At 45.8% G+C, this 21898-nt stretch overlaps 1 protein-coding gene across 2 annotated transcripts in view; it reads left to right on the top strand.

Annotated features, from left to right (window-relative positions):
• XRN2 (5'-3' exoribonuclease 2) overlaps positions 1-21898 on the top strand; it is a 32721-nt gene extending 10823 nt beyond the window's left edge. The window contains exons 17-31 of one of the 2 annotated variants that reach the window (XM_040058558.1): positions 1926-2061; positions 4149-4256; positions 4343-4432; positions 4904-4976; positions 5761-5844; positions 6400-6497; positions 6580-6659; positions 7781-7837; positions 8408-8476; positions 8575-8709; positions 9588-9715; positions 13903-13963; positions 17765-17903; positions 21143-21189; positions 21390-21898. In XM_040058558.1, coding sequence (XP_039914492.1) covers positions 1926-2061; positions 4149-4256; positions 4343-4432; positions 4904-4976; positions 5761-5844; positions 6400-6497; positions 6580-6659; positions 7781-7837; positions 8408-8476; positions 8575-8709; positions 9588-9715; positions 13903-13963; positions 17765-17903; positions 21143-21189; positions 21390-21561 — 1477 coding nt within the window. In that variant the 3' untranslated portion in view covers positions 21562-21898. Of the gene's footprint in view, positions 1-1925; positions 2062-4148; positions 4257-4342; positions 4433-4903; positions 4977-5760; positions 5845-6399; positions 6498-6579; positions 6660-7780; positions 7838-8407; positions 8477-8574; positions 8710-9587; positions 9716-13902; positions 13964-17764; positions 17904-19947 lie in introns of both variants that reach the window. The other variant, XM_040058560.2, reaches the window with a different exon arrangement.

Here is a 21898-nt window from a genome sequence, read left to right as displayed (position 1 = left end):
CACTGCTCCCTCTGAGACCGAGCTTGGCGAGACATTCCCTGATTATGTGAGTGGAATGCTGCTGTTCCTGGAATCTGGGAGCTGTTTAACCCACATGGCTCGCATGTGTGCACCAGGGCAGCAGTATCTGTCCTCACTTCCAGTGCTCTCCTCCATCTTTGGTTTGCAGCAGGCCCTGGTTTGTCTCTTGAGTTCTTGCATTGTCCTGGAAGGCTAAGCCTGGGATGGTTGAGATGGGAATTTTCTGGGAATTAACCACCAGTGAGTCTGCATTGATCAAGGGTTTCAATGGAGCTCTTGCTGTTTAAGTCAAGGGTGAAGGCCCTTACAGCTGTTCCTGAGAAGTGCAGCCACAGGGGTTTGTTTTCTGTGGAGTCAGGCCATGGATGGATGCGGGCAAACACTCAGGGTTCTTCTCTTGTGGCGTTCTGGTCATATTCATCACAATGTATTTGTGACGTATAGCCCATCAGCTCTTCCAATATCACAATTCTTGCTCTCATTCTTGTTTTCTTTCCTGTGTGTCTATATCTGAATGGAGTGATTTTTTTTTTTTTTTAATCTTAAGCAAGCAGAATTTTTATATAAAAGTCATAAGTTTTAAGGATAAATTATCTGATTTCCATCTGAGTATTAGCTGAGCTGCTAAAAGAAGCTTGAACAGTATGAATGAACTGTGGTGATTCACAAGCAGTAGTGGCTCTGACAGGGTTGGTATTGCCAAGGAAAGGGATGTGCTACATTCAACCATAGTTTTTAAGCTTTTGTAACTCAATTTTTTTTTTTTTTTGCATCCTTTTCTGAGTGGAAATTAATTCTATGCTTGGCATTGTAAATAAAAAGAACTGCATTGATATCCTAGATATAACCACGCTGTTTGTGAAAATATATTCGGTATTTAGAATGACTTTGAAATCAGAACAAATTGCTGCAGTCGGCTACAGATGGGTTTTATCTTACAGAAAGGTTTTTTAAATTTATGCAAGTGTCTGTCTGCCAGGCAGCTCGGAGCCTGCAGATGTTCTTGACTCCATCCCTGGAGCTTTCAGTGCCAGAGCTCTGTCCTTGCTCACCTGCTTTCCTGGAAGTCTTGGAAGCATCTCTTGGCTTCTTTGCTTGCTCATCTGTGTGAGTTATCTTGGATGGATTTAGGAAATGTCCTGAGCAACTGTCTCAAAACAGAAGCAAGGAAAGATCCTCTCTGCAGAGCCAAAGGGGTGTACATCCTGTAAGGAAGCATAAATGGATCATGGCTGTCTCCTAAAGCTCCATGCGCAGGATTTAGGGCTCTAGGAGAGTCTGACCAGTGTCAGCTTGAGATGACCTCTTGGAGTGGTTTGGAATAAAATTCTGTGTAAGAAAATAAATCATTATGTGGTTTAACCAGTTTGGTTCTTTGCTGATTTGATACAGCAGAACTGAAGGGTGCAGCTGCCTGTGTGTGAAAGAGAAGCCAGTGTTTGTTTTCCCTGCCCCATCTGTGGACAGACATGAGGGGGAGCTGTGTGAAGGAAGGATGAACTGTGGCTGAGGTGGCTCCTGTGCTCGCAATGTCCACCTCTGGCCTGAGAGACTAAAAATCCTGGGTGAAAGGGACCTCATCTGATGTAAGGCAGCAGGCATGGGGTGCTGAGCTGCAGAAGTGCCTCTGGTAATTACAGCTCCTCTGAACAGCAGCAGAACACCAAAACTGTATTGCATTTGCTTGTCTTTATATTTGGGGTAGCAGGGAAACTCAGTTCTGCCTACTGAGTTTATTCTGTTGCTGCTGAGCATCACTTTTTCCTCTTTCATCTAAACTGTATACAAATGGCAACTGAAGTAGCAAGTGGCTTTGCCTCGCACCTTAATTCAGACCTTCGGATGTGTGTCTGTTAAAGTGCCCATCTATGGTAACATGTTACCCGTGCCTGGTTGTGTTGCAGGTTGTGGGAAACTGGTTGGAAGCAGCGCTACTATAAAAACAAATTTGATGTGGATGCCTCAGATGAGAAATTCCGTCGCAAGGTTGTGCAGTCCTACGTGGAAGGGCTTTGCTGGGTCCTCAGATATTATTATCAGGTACTCCAAGGATTCTTGTCTGAATTTGTTTCATTCTGTTGGTCATTTTGGAAAAGCTGTGGGGTTTTTTTTGAAGGTATAAAGTAAACATGTGCCCGTTCTGTTTGACACTGGAGGTTCGAATCCAGTTTCACCATCTCTGGAGCTGCTAAAGGAATAACTGGATGTGGCAGTCGGTGCTGTGATCTGGTTGACAAGGTGGTGGTTGGTCACAGGTTAGGCTCTCATCTCAGAGGTCTTTTTCAGCCTCAATGATTTGGGGATTCTGGTTCTCGTATCCAGTAGCAGCACTTGCTGGTGCAGCAGGAACAGCTGTTATTTTCCCTTTCCCACAAATAATGACATTGCAGGTGACTAAATGAGAGAACAGAGGACAAAACCTATGAAATGCCAGTAAGAATTTGCAAGGGACCGAGTTGTCAGTCTCCTCTGTAGATTGTAATGCTGCTCCATGAAATGTGTTGTGATTGAGGTAATCTGTATATGATTTAAATCTTTTGATAATTGAGATGTCAGATTGGCAAGAGATTAGTGGGCCGTGGTGGGGTTTGTTGCACTGATGGTTAATAAGGAGCTCCGTGCCCTGAAGGCAAAGTCAGACTGGCTGTGTGACCTGGGAGCACAATGTGCTCCAGCCCATGGAGTTTGTCTGTCCCAGCAGGAATTTGGAGTTTCCACATGGGGCTGTATTCTTAGAACTTCATATTTTTCCTCAGTGGCTGCCACCTGTCCAGCTGGGAGCACAGGCAGAACAGATACCTCATGTGCTTATAAAATGCAGTTTCCAATAGGTTTTTTTCACTCCCTCCTTGGAACAAAATGGGAATGTGTCCCCTTCCCTCCTGCTCTTACCATTCATTGAGTTTGGGCTCTGGCACTTGTGCTGTGGGGGGTGAAAATCATGCAAGTTCTGGTGCAGCTGGTCTGCAGGAAAACTGTGTTCTCCACATCCTTGTGTGCATGACTTGCTTTTGCAAAGGACAGACGTCGTCTGGATGCCTTTATAGGTGGGAATTCCCAGGATCCTGGGCACTAGGAAACCGTGGGGTTTTTTCACCATGCCCCGGTATTACCCCACAACTCTTTGTGTGCCCATTGACTCCAGGAGTGGAAGTGAGCCTTCAGGTGAGCTGTAGGTAAAAGTGTTTCCTTCAGTGGTACAAGAGCACAAAAACATTCCAGTCTGTTGTATGGGGATGGAGCAGCTGGAAGAATGCTCCTTGCTCATATGGAAATGCGGTTAGGAAGCTGTTGGGCTGGGGGAACTTCCAAGGTAAGTTTGCTTGAGGATCTTTGGCTTTTTTTTCACCATAATAAAAACTGACTCCGGTAACTACTGCTGGCTGTCCATAAAACTTGTGCCAAAATACATTACATGTCTTTCTATTCCTACAGAAAGCTCATAATGCAGGGCATGTCACACTAGAAGGAACATCTGTTTGGAGAGGGGGGAGGAAAAAGAATGAAAGCAATCCACCTGGCTTTTGAAACGTTCTGAGTCTGTCTGAAGGACTGTAGCGAATAATTATAGGTGCTGTAATTTTGTACCAAAAATATCACTGTAGGAGCCTTGTTGACATTTAATTGTTCAGAACTGGAAGTCAAAATAGTAGTGGGCTTTTGTTTCAAGTGGTGCTGCTAAGAAAAATAGCTGAGGAGGTGAGAGCTTGACTTAGACCCTCTGGAGCCACATTTCCTTTACAAGGTGCACGGTGTTCTGCTGTGTTTTGAGTTTGCTTGATTCTCTCCTTTCTGAAGACACACTTTGTATTGCCTGCTGCTCAAAGCAGGAGAAAGAGGGGAAGAGCAAAGTGCTACTCCAAGTGTGCAGTGTTGCTGATACTGGAGAGAGAAGTACTAGTGAAAACCAGAATGCTTCTCAGCATATCTGTAGCAAATACTGTTCACATTTGCACACCCAGTAGGGCTCCCAGTGTGGGAGTCTCTGCTCCCACACCTCCCCAAGCTAGCAGCAGGATTTTGCTGTGTAAACTGCTCTCTGCCATGTTGTCACGTTTGGTGACTGGGCTGCATGATTTCCATTTGCTGATACGTCTGATTTTGTGTCTCTCACCTCCCTTCTCCAGGGCTGTGCATCCTGGAACTGGTATTACCCTTTCCACTACGCTCCCTTTGCCTCGGACTTCGAGGGCATTGCAGACATGCCTTCGGACTTTGAGAAGGGCTCCAAACCGGTAGGGCTCCTGATTTATCCATTCATTCACTGCTGATTTGCCCTCTCATTCCAAGTGTCCCACGCCTGCTTGTCTGCCTTCAACAGTTCAAGCCTCTTGAACAGCTGATGGGGGTGTTCCCGGCTGCCAGTGGAAACTTCCTGCCGCCAACGTGGAGGAAACTCATGACAGACCCGGTGAGAATCCCTCTTGTATTCCTGGCTGGAAGCTCAGGTCATATTGCAATGGTGGTGAATGGGACCTGCTGCTTCTCACTTCAGGTGGAGAAATGCTGCAGACGAGGAGGGAAAGGTTTTGGTAGATTGCAATGGTTCTTTAAAGTCATTAAAAATTATTCCTTGGAATTCAGATGACATTACCCAGCTCTCTTGCACTTCAGATGGTTTTGTTTCTTACAGGAATCTTCCAAAGCTTAGTTGCGGAGCAGACAACTTATCCTAATTAGCTCTCCTCCTTATCCTAATTTTTCTCTCCTCCTTAATTTCTTATTTTAAATCTCTGAGTAATACAGGTGCCCATCCTCACTTTCAGCTTAAATGGCTTTTAATGAAAGCTGTTATCAAAGACCTTTGTGTTTGGCACCACGTGACATTCTGAACCCGTGTCAAAGTTGGCTTTTAGGGTGATTTTTGTTTATTCAATTCCAGGAATCAAGCATCATTGACTTCTACCCCGAAGATTTTGCGATTGATTTGAATGGGAAGAAGTATGCTTGGCAAGGTGAAACTTCAGCTTTGGTTTTTTGGTTGTTGGTTTTTTTTTTAAATTTTTAGACATTAGTCTTAAAAATCTGTAAAAATAGAAATTGGAAAATTATCTTAGTGAGAAATCAGTGCACTGAGTCACAGAGGTAACTTGTGTTACTTGTTGTGGGGACAAGTATTTTACAGCAGGTGTACTTTTGAAAAGAGTATGAAATTAGCATGAAGAGCAAATTATGATTCAGTAACTGGTTTTGGATTGGCAATGATTATTGGTAATTTCAGCAGTCGTTCTAGATTTGTTCATTTGTCCTGAACTTGATTAATCATTCTTCTGTTTTTATCAGCCTCAGTGTGTAATTGTCTTTTGTCTCCTTTGCATTTAATTAATGGATCTTGTTCTGCTCAATCAGTAGCTCATTAGTACTGTGCAGAAATACTTTGGGGAATATAGAAATATTTTGGAGCACACAAAGAATGGTAAAAGAGCTACTGCATTTTTGCAGCTTTTCCTTTCTTTAAAGAATATTAATTTCCAAGGTCTGCCAGATTCTGTGGCTGGATGTAATTTACTCTGCAGGTAAAGTTTTAGGTTTTCAGTTTGAGTGCAACAGGTTTTGTTTGAATAAAGCCACAAAAAGATCTGACTTCTGAAACAAAAGTGTGATTCCTTCAGAATCACACTGCTCTAGCTGTTTCTTGGCTAAGGAATCTTATCAGAGCTTGCCATGCTGGTGTCTGTTTTTGGGGATGTTCTGGGTTTTTTCAGCAGGTGTGAGGAAACACTGGTTTGTTTTTGCCAGGTGTGGCATTGTTGCCCTTTGTGGATGAGCGACGCCTCAGAGCTGCCCTGGAGGAAGTGTACCCTGACCTCACTCCTGAAGAGAGTAAGAATTGGGGTGTTGAGCTAAAGAATTGGGGTATTTCACTGCCACCTATGAAATTCACTGTAAATTAACAAGATGTCCTCGATGGTTGGTTGAGTTGAGTTTATGACAGACTCTTCTTCAGGGATGCTGCTGGTAATCAGAGTGATCCTCAGTGGATTTGTTTTGTAACACTTGTTCAGCTTGTAAAGGCCAATGTTTGTTTCTCTGTTGTACAGAAATAACATCTGGTTCTTATGGGTAAACTGTGGAGGTGCGTGGGATTTGGGGTTGTTTTTTATCAATTCTGTCTGTATCTGCAGTGTTACTCTATTTTAAATTCAGCATTCCTCCACTGAACACAAGATATCCATTATTTTTACTGCCTGCTAGTTGTCCTTGGGACCAGACAAGTCCTGCTCTGAGCAGACATTGTCTTTCCTGTGTTCTCAAAGCTTTCTCCTAAGTGAAACTTGGCTTTTGTGGAGGTGTCACCAGGACAGTGTTGCTGGTTTGCTGCATCCCTTCCTTCCCTCTTTCCTCTGAACTCTTGCCCCATTCCCATCATTTCTCCAGGCAGGAGGAACAGCCTTGGTGGTGATGTTCTCTTTGTGGGCAAGCACCATCCACTCTGTGACTTCATTGTGGAGCAGTACAAGACCAAGAACGCAGAGGTAGGCCACACTTGTTGGAAACAGTGGAAACGGTGAGGTGGGGAGTCTGAAGTGTTGCAGCTAAAAACTTCTTCCTCCATAGGCAGTGGACATCCCGCCAGAGCTGTGCCATGGCATCCAGGGAAAGCTCACCCTGAATGACAACGCTGTTCTTCCAGATCAGTGAGTGTGGCCTTTGGGGAGGATTCTTGCTGCAAATGGACCCCTCCTGCACTAAGGGCAGCAGAAATGTTTTTGTTCCCACAAGGAGTAAATTAAAGCTCCTGACACAGCCATGTATGTAGGTCTGAGGGTTCAAAGCAGCTCTGCTTTACCTCCAGCACAGGGAAAATCCCCAGCAAGTGAAATTTGCATTCTATGGTCCCATTTTTTTAACCTCTCAACTTGGTTTTTAAAGCAGCCCCAGATATCTTTAAAGCATTCTAATGCATTTGTTTATTTGCTGAGGAATCTTTGTCACTTTGCCTGTGGAAGGCTGATTTTTATGTGTTTAGTTATTGTTTTATGTGGTAAACAAGGCCTGGGTAATAAAAGTGGTAGTGTTCAGTAGCCTTGTTTAGTAGGGCCATGTTTTTGGCTTCTCTGCTTTTGTGTGGATGTTAGTGTGGGCTGATGTGACTTCCCATTAGTGCACATTGCCTAAAAAACCCAAAGCTCTGCTTTTTATATGCTAATCTGCATTACAGCAGAGAAAAATCCAGGTGGTGATTGCTTAGATATATTTCGGCGTTGTCCATTTAGTCTGCAGCACTAAAATCAGGGCTGTTCCCAGCTACACATACCAAGAATACTCATATTTTTAACTTTCTAGAGAATGTATCCAGTTTGAGAAGTGATCAGTGTAATCTTAATTTTGTAGGAAACACTCATTTCTCTGACTATGCTCAGAGATACAGGTGTTCAGTGCCTTGTTTGCGTTAAGTGCACAAACACTGACTTGGTCGGGCAGAAAATATACCCCAGATCACTCTTAACAGATATTTCTCCATTCTTGTCATGGTTGTGAAGAATATCACCAAGTCAGAGTTGTTCTCGGAGGGAGCAAGAAACCTTTTCTGGCCTTGCCTTTCCTAGGCAGATCTGAGAGAACCCCCACAGATCAGCTGCAAAACAAGTGGCATTAAGAAATAAGATTCAGTCACTCCAGTGCTTATAGAAGTATTTGGTCTAGGGAAAAGGCAAGTTAACTTTGAAATAGATGTTTTGCAGGCTTAGTTGGCAGAGCAGTAGATGGTGAGAAATGTGTTCTGTGGTATTTTGACAGAGGTTTTTCCCTTCACCAGGGTGGTGCAGTCTCCTGTTCCCATGCTGCGGGATCTGACACAGAACTCGGCAGTCAGGTCAGTTAACTCTGAGCTTTCATGCAAGGGTGTGCAACGTGCAGCACTCAAAAAACTGAAAATCGCTTGTCATGTGTGTCATTTTTATCTCCAGAGAGGCACAGCTTGGTTCAATCAGAACAACTGTGCAGAGCAGTAAGAAATGCTGAGTTATGCTTTGTCAGGACACTGCAGGAAGGATATCCTAAATGGGGATGTAGTTTCTTATGAGTGATGAGCTAAAGGAAGGGTTTGGCTTTTCCATCTGCCACTGTCAGATTGGAGTTGTTCTATGCTTCCCCCCATTTCTCTGTCACAAGGATTTTTCCTCCTGTCTTTGGAGGTGGTATGAGCAGTCAGGGCGCTGTTCCTCAGGCTGTATCACTCAGGCTGAATTTTCCAGGGAACCATTATTCTCTTTCCTTGTAGCCTCATTCTTTCTTGATCCTGGAAAACATGAATTCCAGCTGGAAGAGTGAGATTATTCTGCTCATCTGTTTGCTATTAGCTTTCTCGGTAATAAAGCAGTGATTACTGTTTCACTTGGTCTCCATTATCCAATGAACCTAATCCTCAAATACTTTCTTCTAGCATCTCATTCAAAGATCCACAATTTGCTGAAGACTTCGTTTTCAAGGCTACAGTGTTACCTGGGGCAAAGTAAGTGTTAGCTGCCAGCTTTCAAATCATTCAACTGTGATTTATTCGTCTGAGTATTTGCTCTGATAAGTACTTATGGAACTGTTCTTATTGTTAAGGAAACCTGCTCCAGTTCTGAAGCCAGGAGACTGGGAAAAAAACAACAATGATGGCAGGCCTTGGAGACCACAGCTTGGCTTTAACAGGGATAGGAAACCAGTGCATTTGGACCAGTCAGCATTCAGAACCTTGGGGTAAGGCCGTGGGGTTACTGCTGCTTTGCTGGGGTGACTGCCCTCCATTTCCTTTTTTAAATTGAAAAAAATAACATAAAATAAAATAAAAGGGGCATTGGCACCAAGCTTAGGTGCTGGTTTTCCATGTTGGAAACCTCAGTTTGTGATATTTAAATTCAATATTTCTGAAAACTGAACATTACAGCGATTTTGCAATAATGCCTTACTTGCTTATTTTTTTTCCCTCCTAGATAGTTCTAAGTCACTTTCCTGTTGTTTGAGGGGTTTTAAAACTTGTTTGGTGGATGCTTGTGTGTAGTATAGAAGATACAATGTACAATGAGAATATTGTGCACAAATTATAATTAAAACTGCTAATGAAGACAGGAAAGTCTTTTAAGCTTTTATAAACAAAGAAGCTTTAAAAATAAAATGGGTTTCCGTATTGGGGAGTGCAAGGAGCCATGCATTTATCAGAGCCATAGAAGGGAGTGTTTTAAAGAAGACTGGCAAATAAAGTTGGACTCCGGAGTGTCCTCTTAGGAAGAGAAAATACCTTCTTCATCTTACAGCTCTGGAGGAGCTGCAAGAATGAAAAGCACCCCCTTTTAGGAAGGAAAAGCAGGACTGTCCTGGGGCTGTGTGGAAGAACCCTCTTGCATGTCACAGTCACAATAAAAAGCACAGCTGTGTCATTGGAAACCTGAGCATTTCCCTGGAAGCAGCTCCCCAGGCCCATGTGTGTATTGGGATGTGCCTGGGCCCTGATCCACCAGTGCTTCCCTGGCCCTGTGGAGAGAGAGGGGGCATGGGGTGGGCTGGGAGGCAGCTGTGCTGGGAGATGGAGTTCACCACAGCATCCTCACCTGCTCCCTTGCCATTTCTTCCTGTGACAGGCACACGATGCCGAGGGACAGGGGCATGCCAGGGATGTACCCCAATGCCGTGCCGCTCGGAGCCTACGGCAGCCCCTACGCCAGGCCCCTCATGGGCAGCCAGCAGCAGATCCCCAAACTGCTGTCAAGTAAGTGCCCTCTGCTTCCTGCTTCTCACAGCTGGGTTGGTCTAAACATCATCTCTCTTTATCTGTTTTGCTTATCTGTGCGTAAATATGATCTGGAAAAAAGAATGTGGAGAATGAGAAGGCGGAACTACCGGACAGGTGTCACAATTTCAAATTCATCTCCAAAAGGAGACTATTTATGTGGTTTTGGGGAGGTTTTTGGGAGTCCAGCAGTCTCTGTGCTGCTGTTCCTGCTACGTCCTGGTGTGCTGTGGGAAATGCTCCAAGGTGCTCTGCCTGTCCCATGTCCCTGGAGCTGATCCTGCCAATGGAGCACTCCCCAAGCTCTTGTCCTCCTGGCACCCAAGCCCCTTGTGCTGAACAGCCCTGCACACTCTGCAGGCAAATACCCCCCAGTGCCATAGACTGTTTCAAACTGAGGAGGCTTGGAGCCACTGCTGGAGGAGAAATCCCAGTCCATCTGTTGGCCTTGGAGAACTGTCTGGTGGCTTTACTTGGCGTGGGCCTCCCTCCCTCTCAGAACACCGCAGCCGTCCTGGCCTCTGTTCTGCAGACTGTGCCTGGCAAATCCTGGAGCAATTAGTTGGGCTTTTCTTCGCTCCTCCCTGTGCTGCTTTTTACACGAGGCAGAGGTGGCTGTACTGCTGTTGTGTGGAGCAGCAGGAAAAGGAGCCAGGTGGAGCTGCCTCGTGAAGGCTCCTTCACCGTGCAGGGTCCTGTGCCAGCCACAATCTCCAGAGCCACTTCCTGGCACTTTGCTTTAATGGGGCACTGCAGTGCAGCATGCTGCAGACATGTTCTCTGGAACTTCACTGGATTGTGTTCCTCTTCCTCTTCTGCTAAGACACTGAACTGCCTGAGAAGATTAGGCTTAAACTCTAATTAACTTCTCATTTGTGCTGACTGCGGCATGAAGTCTTTGCGACTGATTATGGCAGCACTTGACTTAGAGTTTGGAGATTGTTTCGTTCAGTGCCTTGTTATTTGAGGCCTGAGGACAGCTCATGTCCATCAGGAGGATGGATCAAACAGCCTGAGGGCTGTGTTGCCCCCTAGAGCCGTTCCCAAAACCCATTTTGCTGCCTGGCTGGAGGGTCAGGCCCCAGCTCAGCCCGCCTGGGACTGTCAATGCTGAGTGAACCACATGTGCCTCGACTCCTACCAGGCAGAGTCAGACTTGCTTAAACTCTTGTTAGAAGAACCCCTCCAGGTGGCACAGCCCCAGATTTCTGCCTTTTGGATGTTCGCCTGCCCAAAGATTGTAACACATCCTGGATTACAAATTGTGTGGATCCCGTGCCGAGCAGACCTGTGAGGATGAGGAGTGTCAGCAAACCCCACTTCAGTGAGGCTCTTGCTGAGGAGGAGCAGTCTGCCTGCTCAGAGTGGCTGGGAATTCACGAGCACTTGGGCCAATGCCCGCCAAACAACACTTGGCCTGGAGTCCCCAGAGATGTTCCTAGGCATGGCAGCAAAGCCATCTTCTTCCCTTTTGCAGTCACCCCTTAGTCCCCAGGTGTTCCCATCAAAGCACTGCTACTTTCAGCCAGAAAATTAGGAGAAATGGGAAGACCTCTTGGATGACACAAGGTTCTCTCCAGTGTCCAAGCTGTGTTCATAAGCTGTACCGTTGTGAGAGAACTGCAGTTGTGGTGTCGCTGGGCTGGGAAGCACCCGGAACCCACACATTCCTGAGAAACTGCAGTTCAGTGGGTTGAAATCCCCACATTCAGGGGGACTGATGCAGAGCACCTTTCCACTTGGTGTGTGGTGTTTTCATATGCATGCTGCAGTAAAATCAGTCTCCAGAGAGGCGGACGTGGTCAAGCCAGGAGCAGTCTCCTCCTCAAGAGCCTCGAGGCTGGGGGTTTTCCTCACCAGTGTTCCCTGATTTGCCTTGGATGTGCCAATTTCCAGCTGATGAATAATTGTCTGCTGATAACTTGGGAAGTCAAGTGCAGGGTGGCAGTGCTCTGGGAATGACAGATTTGGCTCCTGCAGCACAGGACATCTGATTTATGACTTGTGTGGCAGGCAGTAAACTTGTCAATTAGCTGCCTTGGAAAAGTGATTTTGATTAGTGCAATCAGTAAACACAAAATCTTCTCTTTGATTGCCACCCTGATTAGATAGATTGTTACTTGAGGAGCTGCTAGACAAGGCAATTTCTTTGGCCTTATAGCTCTGGGAAATGCCTAAGTTTTGCAGCCTAAAGAAAATAGTAATTGTCATTCCTTCTCCCGTTTTGTACCTTTCTTAAGTGCAATTCACTACTCCAGACTCTTCCCTCCAAGGTTATTCTGTCAGCCATACAAATGAATAGCGGGACTTTAAATGTTTGGATGATTATTTCATTGAAGTCTTGCTTAAACTGAGCTGCAGAAAGGTGTGGTTACAGCAGGAGAGCTGGGTCCTTATTCCCATGGAGAGGAAGGGTCTGGAAACAAGATGTTTCCTGTTTCTGTGCTGCTGCTGTCTGTGAAACTAGCAGAAACAGAGCCATTTTGGGATATTTTTGATTGAAAGTTGTGACACTCAGGGGCTGTCCCAAACTTTTAAAAATATTTTAAGCTCCAGTTGAAAAATTGCGTTTTCCGCTAAAGCAGCACCGTGGGTTCCCTTATATTCCAAAATAAACATGGCTTTGTGTGGGTGCAGCCTGTTCAGGCCTGGAAAAGCCCTTGAGATTCCCAGACTGATCAGCAGGAAAGTGCCACTTCTCTACCCTCAGTCCTGGTCTGCTGCAGGCTGGAAAAGAGGAGCGGCTGGTAACTGGGTGTGTGTGTGTGTCAGGGGAAGTAAAACCAAGCTCATATCACAGTTGATGTAGTTGTGTGTATAGGTGTAAAGCTGAATAATTAACCCTGCATGGGGGCTAAATGAGGAGTTATGGGTTGGATTGGCTTTGCCCAGCAGGCTTTCAGGAAGAACAGAGCTGCTGGGGCTGGGAATTTATTTGGTGTTCTCTTTGCTGGGGTTGAGACAGACAATCCAGCCAGAGCTAGGAGAGAGACACAGACTTATTTATTTTGTTTCCCCCTTCCCCTTTCCAAAGGAGGCCAGGCTTCCATGTCCTGGGCCCTGGCAGTGTGGCAGGGTGTCCATGTGCCGGCCATTATCCAGCTGCTGGAACCAGCTGTTGGAATTAGGTCACACTTGAAGGCCATTGAAAGCCATCAAAGGTGTCAGTGAAACCGGAGCTTTTGATTGACACTGGCCTCAAGTGCTGGGGGCTGCCTGGGTGCTATTGAGGAGCTGCTGCTTTTATCCTGATTGCTGACCAGGTTATTTAGAAGGACAACAAGCATTTAATTGCGGGCCCTGTTAAAGCAATGTTGCTCCTGCCTCGCCTTTGTGTGGGACTGGTTTGGGTGGCGCAAACAATGGGTGAGTGGGTGGTCTCCTGCACGCCAGCACTGGGGCTCTGGCCAAGGTTTTACCCAAAAAGGCTTAATTCAGTCTGATTCCATTATCTGAGACATCATTAATAGGTTTTTATTGGTGTATTATCACTGCCCACAGTAACTTTTAAATGCAACTTTACTATCTTTAGTGATAATGTATTTATATTTTATTTTAATGAATTCTTTATCCTTTGCATCCTAAATATAACTATATTTACTTACATGTGAATAAAACAGAATCATCCACTTTATTCCATGCTCTGGCCATTGTTTTAGTTGCCTTTATGGAATAGCTTAGCCCAATCAGAGAGAAACTGGCCCATATTTTGACTTTGACATCTTTGTTGGTCACAAACACGGACGTAGTGGTAATACAGTGGTGGTTGTGTATTTGAGTGCCTTTTTTTTTAATAGTAATTAATGTATTGCTAAGAGATATAAATGTTAAACAGAGTTGTTAGGGTGACAGACAAGGTTTTGCATCTTCAAAAATTCAAGAGGAGACACCTGTGAAGCATCTGAGCACTAACCAATGCTAGCTTTAGCAGTTAAAATTCATCATTCTCTATTATGAAGCTTATTGGATGGGCTAAAGCAAAAAAAAATCCCTTTTCTCAGTTGACAGCAGCAGGAAGCCATGACTTGGAGTGTGTTTGTGGCACATCCAGCCTAAGCTTTCCTCTTTGGCTTCCCAAAAGCAGCTCTGGGGCTTGCAGAGGAGTGAGCACAGCTCGTGAGTTGTACTTGCTCTCTCTTATTTTGCCATCTCGTTTCGCCCTCCAGATCTTCGACCGCAGGAGTCCTGGCGAGGTCCCACACCCTTGTTCCAGCAGACACCACAAAGGTAAGGCAGGAGGGATGTGAAATGTGCCCAGGACTGTGGATGTGGCTCTGCCAGCCTTCCCGATGTTCAGTTTTCCTTCTCTGTTTGGAATATTGTGATTTAAAATTGTGGAAATGATGCTGTACAGCAGGTTTTTTGAGTTAGTTAATGTCCATGATTTATTGATATTTTGAGAGCCCACTACATGGTGTTCATCCCTTAAAAGGCTTGAGTACTTTGTATTAAAAAAAAAAAAAAAAAAAAAAGGAGGGAAAAACACTTGCCATTAAAACTCAGGCTTCAAAATTAACTTTACTGTTGGTGCTTTGGTGCCATTCTTGGTTCTTTGGCCTTTATCTTATTGAAGCTTTTGAGATACTATGAAATTGAACACAGAGAGCTTAAAACTGCATTAGATTTTGGACAGGCTAAACAAATTTCTTTTTAGGAGGACTGTGGAGCTTAATGAGGCATAACTAATGGTGTTCCACTTTTATCATTCCTGTGCCACAGCCGCAGCATTAGCACAGACCAGCCATTGATTCTTGCTACAAACCTCTTGAAGTCCTAATCAGCTTCTTTGGTACAAGTTTTTCAGGCCTGACAAGCCCATTGTAGGGTAGTGTCACTGTAGGTCAGTAGTTATTAGTTGCCACTGAAAACAGTTTCTTTAACTACTTAAGGCTGAACTGAATTAAATGCAGAAGGGACTCAGGGAAGGATTATGGAATCTGCAGCCCAATAAGTGCCATCGAATAGAAGGAATGTGACATGGTTTGATAATCAGGGATGTTTTACATGCATCCCTTCATTGATGGCTTGTGTGTCCTCCGGTGGGGTGGGCTCAATAAACCCAGGCTACCTGTGGCAGCTATGAATAATGAAATTTATTTATGTTTATGGAGGAGGGAGAGAAGTTTCTGCTCCGAGGCCCTGCTTTTTTTCCCTTGGGTTTATTTGCAAATGTTTCACCATTGAAAATATGGGCTTTGGGGGAATTTATTGAGCTCTCCACAGTCACTTTCCATGGCAACCATTTTGATCCCCACTGAAGTAAGCGTAGCTCTCTTATCCTGTGCCTCATCTGTGTGGAATATTGTAAGGCAAGATTCATTCATAATGCTAACTTTAATACTGCTTGGGCCATGGGAGTTGCCACTCCCACTCCTTAATTAAATCCAATTTAAGTAGTTTCATTTGTGAAGGACTGCTGCAGGTCTGTCACTGCCTCGCCTTTGTTACACTGTGCCGGGTTTATGAAAAGCTCTGCCAACACTGAGGATAAGTAGTTTTGCTGTGTTCTTGGAAGGTTTTAGATTTGGGGAGCAGATCAAACGTGCTTAGAGCTGATGTTTCGTTGCTGTACAGAGGCAAGCACAGAGACTTAAGCAGTAGGTTAAACACAGACACTTGGTGCAGGAAAAAGCGTCTGAACCTGTTGAAGGCATTTGGAGCTTCCCATTCATTCCCTGGGAGCTGCTGGTTCCCCAAATTGCTGCCCCCTCTTGCTGCTGCAGCTCTGGGAGCGATAAGGTGCCGTGGGGGAGAGCAGCCGGAGATTTCTGCTCAGGGAAGGGAGAGGCCAGTCCTGCTCCAGCCCTGTGGGATGGAGTGGGTGGGCAGGAGGCTGGGATATCCTGAATTCACCACATTGAGTGAGGGATGAGCAAGGAGCCCTGTCCCTGCCAGGAGGGCTCAGAACCTCTCTGTGCTATTTCAGGGATGGAGTGGTACAGTGGGGGCTAAACTGGCTCTTCCTTCCCAGGCCTGGGGGGAAAAACCAGGAGTGTAAAGCTGCTTCTCCATAATCCAGCCATTTGTGTCTCCTGTGTAGGATTTCTTGCTTTTAAACCTAGTGCTGCACCTTGGCAGGAAAACTGAATTTTGGGGTCCCTCCCCACTGTCCTGACATTCCTGGGCATTGCAGAGGTCCTTTTCAATCTCTTGAGCCAGTCCAGAGTTTATAGTAGAAGGATTTGCTACCTGGCTGATGTGTCATCTGGTTAAACAGATCATTTCATAGAAAATTTCCAAAGTGACGGGGTTGTGAAGACAGGAAGGTTTTCATGTGCAAATTCTCCTGAATTGAGCTGACCTGGCTGAATGTTTTTGAGTTGGTGTAACTCTGGATGGTGCCTGTGGGTAATTGCCAGTGTGAGCTCCTGGGGTGTTCCAAGTGGCATAGGTTTTTTTTTTTTTTTGTGGTTTTGGTTTTTTTTTCTTTTTGTTAAACTTTGTTCTGTACAGATATCCACCCTCAGATTATTTAAATCACCAGTCAATGCCCCAACAAAGCAGTGATGTTGTGTTTGATTTGTTAAATATGCCAATTTTTCACTAAATAGCACTTAAAAAGTTTAAATTCCTTGCCAAGTCAAAATTAATGTCAAAAGAAATTTGTGACAAACTTCCCCATTCCAGGCATGGAGCAAGTGCTGGCCTGTGAGCCTCAGTCATATTTATCACCAGCACTTGCTGTGGAGGGAGAATGCTTGTTAATGAAAGTCCCAGAGCTGGGTAATTCCCAGTGGTTTTCCTTACAGCTGAGAAGTGTATTTTTCCTGGAGAGTCTGCTGTTTTCTAGGAATCATGAGGGGAAAAAAACTTAGTATTCAAAATACTTAATCAAAAGGAATGAGTATGAACTTATTTCATTCCAAGTATGAACTTAGAATGTTGATTTTGGGAGTTTAGTCCCCACATATGTAAAGTGCTCTTAGCTTTAACTACATTATGGCTCCTTCTGAGGAGTGACATACGGTGCAGCAGGTAAACCCGGGATGCAGTGCTCCTGCTCCCTGCTATCCCCATCCCAAACCTGGGATGCAGAGCCTCTGTTCTCTGCTGTCCCCATCTCCCTCCTGGCTGGCCCTGCTCTGCTCAAACAAGTCCTTCTTCAGCAGGGGTCAGGAAGGATTAACCGTCTCAGCTCTCCGTGTTTTTCCCCCACAACATCATATTGTCCTGCAGTGCCCACCTGCTCTGAATCCTTTAAGGAATTGCCCCTCAGCCGTGCCCAGCTGTAACAACCGGGTCACGGCCGTAGCATTTCCCTAAATATTTTGAATCAAACAATATTGGACATGTTCTACCTGTTGCTTTCTAATTGTCACGTCGGAATGGGTACTTGAAGGAAATGAAAACATTTCTTGCTGTGGGTAATCCGGGATGGCAAACTGGGCCATAATGGATGTTGGATCCGCGTTCCCATATAAACTGTACACCAAATGTCAGTCAGCCTGTGCCAATTAGTGCTTATGTTGCTAGGTCACCGTGGTCAATTGAAAACGGCATCAATAGAACTTAAAAAGGTTTCTTCCCGATCAGACCTCCTGACATATTGAGCAGAATAATGGATGGGAAAAAGCAGCCAAGGCCCCTACCCTAGATTCCGAATGCTCGCCGTAAGAATTCATTTGCAACCTGCAATTAACTGGGAAGAATGGGCTCCCAGAAAGAGTCTGGGTATTCAGAGAAGAAAGCTCCCGGCTCCCGTGTGGCACATGTTTACTCCTGGGGTGCTGGGGAGCCTTTGGGATCAGCAAATAAAAGGTGCCATAAAAGGTGCGCAGAAGCCTTCTGGGGAATTGGAAAAATCTGCTGTGTGCGGATGAGTTTGCTGCTCGTGGCAGTGCAGCTTCCAAGCTGTGCCAAAGGAAGCAGTCAGCAAAGCAGCCTTTGAGAAGATATTCCCCGCTCCTGGTTTCTCACTAGCACTTGGCTGTCCGTGCTCAGCTTAAGAGACAAACCCAGGAGCAGGTCTGTGCTGTGGGACTCCCTGCAGGAGCCAAGTTCCTACTGTAGTGTTCTTTCCTTGTGCAGAACCGCCGGAGCTGCTCCTCTCCTCGCCTGGAACCGCATGCTGCAATCTCCAAACCAGTTCCAGCCAGCCCAGTACCAGGGCCTGGGGCCAATGGGATACCCACAGAGACCCGAGGACCGCATGGACAGGGGTAGACAGGTAGGAAAGCAGGGCCCCACATGGTACGCTGTGTTCTCCTCCCAGCCAAGGCTTCCTCCTCTTGTGGCTGTGAAGAGGGAGTATGGCAGGTGCAGGCATTGCTGAGCTGGTTTTAGTGTTGCTGTGTCACCACGCACGGGTGGGTGACTTCCTAGCCTTGGCCAGCACTTCCAGCTGTACCCCTGGCACAAGGCCTCAGCTGGGACTGCACCACCGGTGTCCATTAACACCCCTCAAATGTGGTCCCAAGTCACATTCCTCCTGCAGCCTCAGGCAAGTATTCCCACCACTCTTCCTCTTCCACAAGGAAATCTGCCCCCCAGGCCTTTTGGTTTCTCCCCATGTTTAAAATGTAGATTCTTACAGTTTCACAAATTTCTCCTCTCAATTGGCTTTCTCTGAGCTGTAACACTACTTAATGCAAATGTTGGGTTCTTGTAGCCAGAGGAATAAACGTGTGGAAATAGCTCTGTGTGGTCAAAAGGAAACAAGCAAATGTGATGGGAGAACCTCATCCAAAATTACAGGTGACATGGTCAGCGGTCCATGAAAATGCCACAGAGTGAAAATACTGCTTGAAAGCAGCAGGTGACTCTGCTTAGGTGGGAGTGTGTGATCCCAGTAAAACCTGATCTACATATGCTGTTGTACCACAACTCTGGATATTTAGACTGCTAAACATTAATTTTAAGTAGATTTTGGATATCAAGGTTAAAGTCCTAGTTCTGCTGCTCTGTGGGGAGGGCAGCATTATGGGAAAGTTAGTGACCAGTCCCAGGGAGGAGGAGGTGACAGCCCCATTGGCCCATCCTTTATGTGGAAATTAAGGCACAAGCTGCTGGAAATGTGCCTTCTGCTGGGGCCTGATTCCGCTCAGGACGAGTCACTTTTTAGTCACTCCTAGTTTTAAGTTTCTTCCTCCCAGTCTGTCCACCACCCCAGTGGTGGTGGACAGAGTACATGCCAGATGTGTGTTGCATGGCGCAGCACCAGTACAAACCCTGACAGCACTGGTTGTGACTGGAAGCAGAACTCAAGCGTGGGTTATAATCACAGGGAAATAATGGGGCCCAAAGCTTGACCCAACCAGTGGAGCTCTAAAACACATTTTAAATTTGGATGAGGTGCACCGATAGGATCAGATTTCAGGAATCTTTCATTTTGTGCCGCAAAGGTTTACCTAAAACCCCAGAGCCCGAGGAGTGTGCCTGATTGCACTAATCCATAGCAGGGACTACTGTACTCCCGGGGAAAAATCGGGGGAGTATCTTATGTGCCGCTGGAGTCTGGGCAGGGTTTAATTAGTCTGGGAAATGCGCTCTTGAAAAAGTCTGTCTGCCAGGGCACACCCTGCTCTGCCCTTCATCCCAGGCAGGATACACTTGCTAAAAGAATCTATCCTTCATTCCTAGCCTTAAATCGAGGTGCTCAACAGCTGGAATTGTGAGGGGGACCAGGAATGGTTTCCTGGCAGGGTTTGCAGTGGGGGCCCAGGGAGGGTATCCTAGTTAGTTCCTGCCTGGAAAGCTGCCTTGGAGCCCTGTGGACATCCACAGCCTCGATCATGGTGTGGTCTTGCCCAAAACAGAATTCCCCCAGTGCTGGTATGGACCCACCTGTAGGTGCGGGAAACATTAAAACCCAGCAGTGACGACCTTTTTATTTTTGTTCACATACATTATGAGTTCATGATTAAGCACAAATCTTTTAGCTCCAGTGAATTTGCTTCCTTAAAAAATTCCGTTTGCAGTTGTGCTGCAACTGTTTATCTACTTTTAATTTTAACTTTTTGTTGCTTTTTTTTTTCTGTTCTTGTTATTTTTTTAAATTAACTTTCAGATGTCATTATTTCCTCAGGGCTGGAGTGAAATGAGAAGGTACCTGGCAGTGTTTAGGGTTCCAGCATAATCATTGAATCCGGCCTTGCTGCCTGAAAATTTCAAAGCTTTAAAGCCTTGAAAAGGGATTCAAGTGGAAGTGGTGACACGTAGCAGCATAAATAATTATCTTTGGGGCCTTTCACCTCTGAATTCTTTTTTTACAGCGTACAGAACCCATGGTCTGAAGAGGTTAATAAACGCGCTGCCACCGAGTGCTTACAAAATTAATGCAGCTGCCATGGATCTGGGGGGCTCCCTGGGAGTGGGGCTTTGCTGCCTTCCAGCTCTCCCAGAGAACCAAAGAATGAACTTGCTGGAGTGCTGCAGGTGTTGGGCAGTTTTATTCCAGCCTGGAGCAGCACACAACAGAGCGTCCGCATCCACGGCTGGTGCAGTGCTCCCGGACCTCTGCTTTGTCCTTCCCGGCTGATGGTTTGGAAGGGTTTTTTAAAGAATGTAGCCAACTTGTTTCCTATTTTAATTTTGTTCATCATGCCGGGAAACAAATCTTCCCTGTAAGGGCAGGCTGCAGGAGCCTCCCTGGCAGGTCTGCTCCCTGGCTCCATGGTTTCCGTGGTTATCCCTGCCGTCGTGGGCTGGAATAAAGAGGGATTTCTCTTTTAAAGAAAGGAAAGGAAGCCCCTTTTCTCCTCCACACGAAAAATCCCCGAGTAAAGAGCAGACCAAGCCTGTAGCTGGTGTTGGTGCATCACCTTTGATTAACTTGCTGGTCTCTGCAATGTACCAGGTTTGCAAATCATTTTAAATGCTTCAGGGGGGCTCTGTGAAATTTTCCAATGGATTTTTCCCCTGGATACTTGGTGTACCAAATGCCTGAATTTAAGTACAAATATACATCTAATTTGGAGTAATTTCCAAAGTGCGATTTGGATCTCTTTGACCTCTTATTAAAGTGAACGAGTGCTGGAAAATGCCACTTCTGCAACAGATGCAGCTTTAGTTTTTCCTTAAAATAATTTTGTTTAAAAATTATGAGTGCGAGCTGCCCCTCATATTGCTGTCTGTCTCTGACTCCAGCATTTGTCCTTTTCCTGCAGAGCACAGCAGAGGTGTCACAGGTGGGAAGTCCCTTGCCCATGGTGCTGGCTGGGCGTGGATTTACTTTGGATTCCAAAGTTGGTGCTGCATAGCTCCGCTCTGCACCAAGGGATCCAGCCCGAGGCCGTGTTTTTGGGAGACTCCACAGCCAGATGAGGAATGCTCAGCCCTGCTCCTGGCATCTCTCTGTGCAAAGGATGTTTTGTCCCCATTCTGTGCGGCGCCTAGAGTTTGCCCCACTTGTTTACTCGTGCTGCTAATCCCAAAAATAAATGGTTGCTTTTGTTTGTTTGTTTGCAGGCGTACGGCCCCGGGAGGCCCTACCCGCTCCCACCTCCTGCAGGAAGGTACAGCTGGAATTAGCTCCTGCATCCCGTTTTTTTTTTTAAATATGGAAAACGTCCGGGTTTTTTGCTTTTGTTCTTTTTATTATTTGTGGGGTGAGGGGGAAAAAAAAAAAATCAAGCACCATCTTTGTAGTTTTTAAACTGATGCCTGTTTTAAATGTGCACATTTCTTACGGACCTGATGATGATTTTTTTGGGAGGGACTGGAAAGAGCGGATTGCCGTCGGACGCGGTGGGAGTGCTGTGTTGTCCTCCTTACGTATCCAAGCTATGCCGAGCACTGCCTGCCACTCTGAACTCCGAACATCCGAACACAAGAGCCTGAAAACAGACCCGGAGATGCAAAGAATGCCCAGAAGTGGGGTTTTATGAACTCCCGGAGCAGACCCAGCAAGCAGCCGGCAGCACTGAAAGGCACAGCCCTCACTGCTCCTTGGCAGATGCTTCCTTCGGTTTCTCACAGAGAAGTTTTTCGGACTCTGAAGTAAAACATTTCAACTTACACGCCGTCTGCCTGTTTCTGGTGTGGGTTTTGTCATGGCACGACCAGGCAGGAGCCGTGGGTTTGTCTGTTTGATACCTAATTTAAAATAGCTGTGACGGGCAGAGATTCCATTTGTTTTTAGCACTCTTTCTAGGGATTTTCTGTGTGAGTGTACCAAATCAGTAAATATTTTTATTTGCTTTATAAAGTGGCTTTTGAAATTCA

This window comes from Hirundo rustica, chromosome 3, assembly GCF_015227805.2.
Source record: "Hirundo rustica isolate bHirRus1 chromosome 3, bHirRus1.pri.v3, whole genome shotgun sequence".
Taxonomy (NCBI): domain Eukaryota; kingdom Metazoa; phylum Chordata; class Aves; order Passeriformes; family Hirundinidae; genus Hirundo; species Hirundo rustica.
The sequence above is the reverse complement of the archived record's forward strand: the minus strand, read 5'-3'. Positions and strand labels throughout refer to the sequence as shown.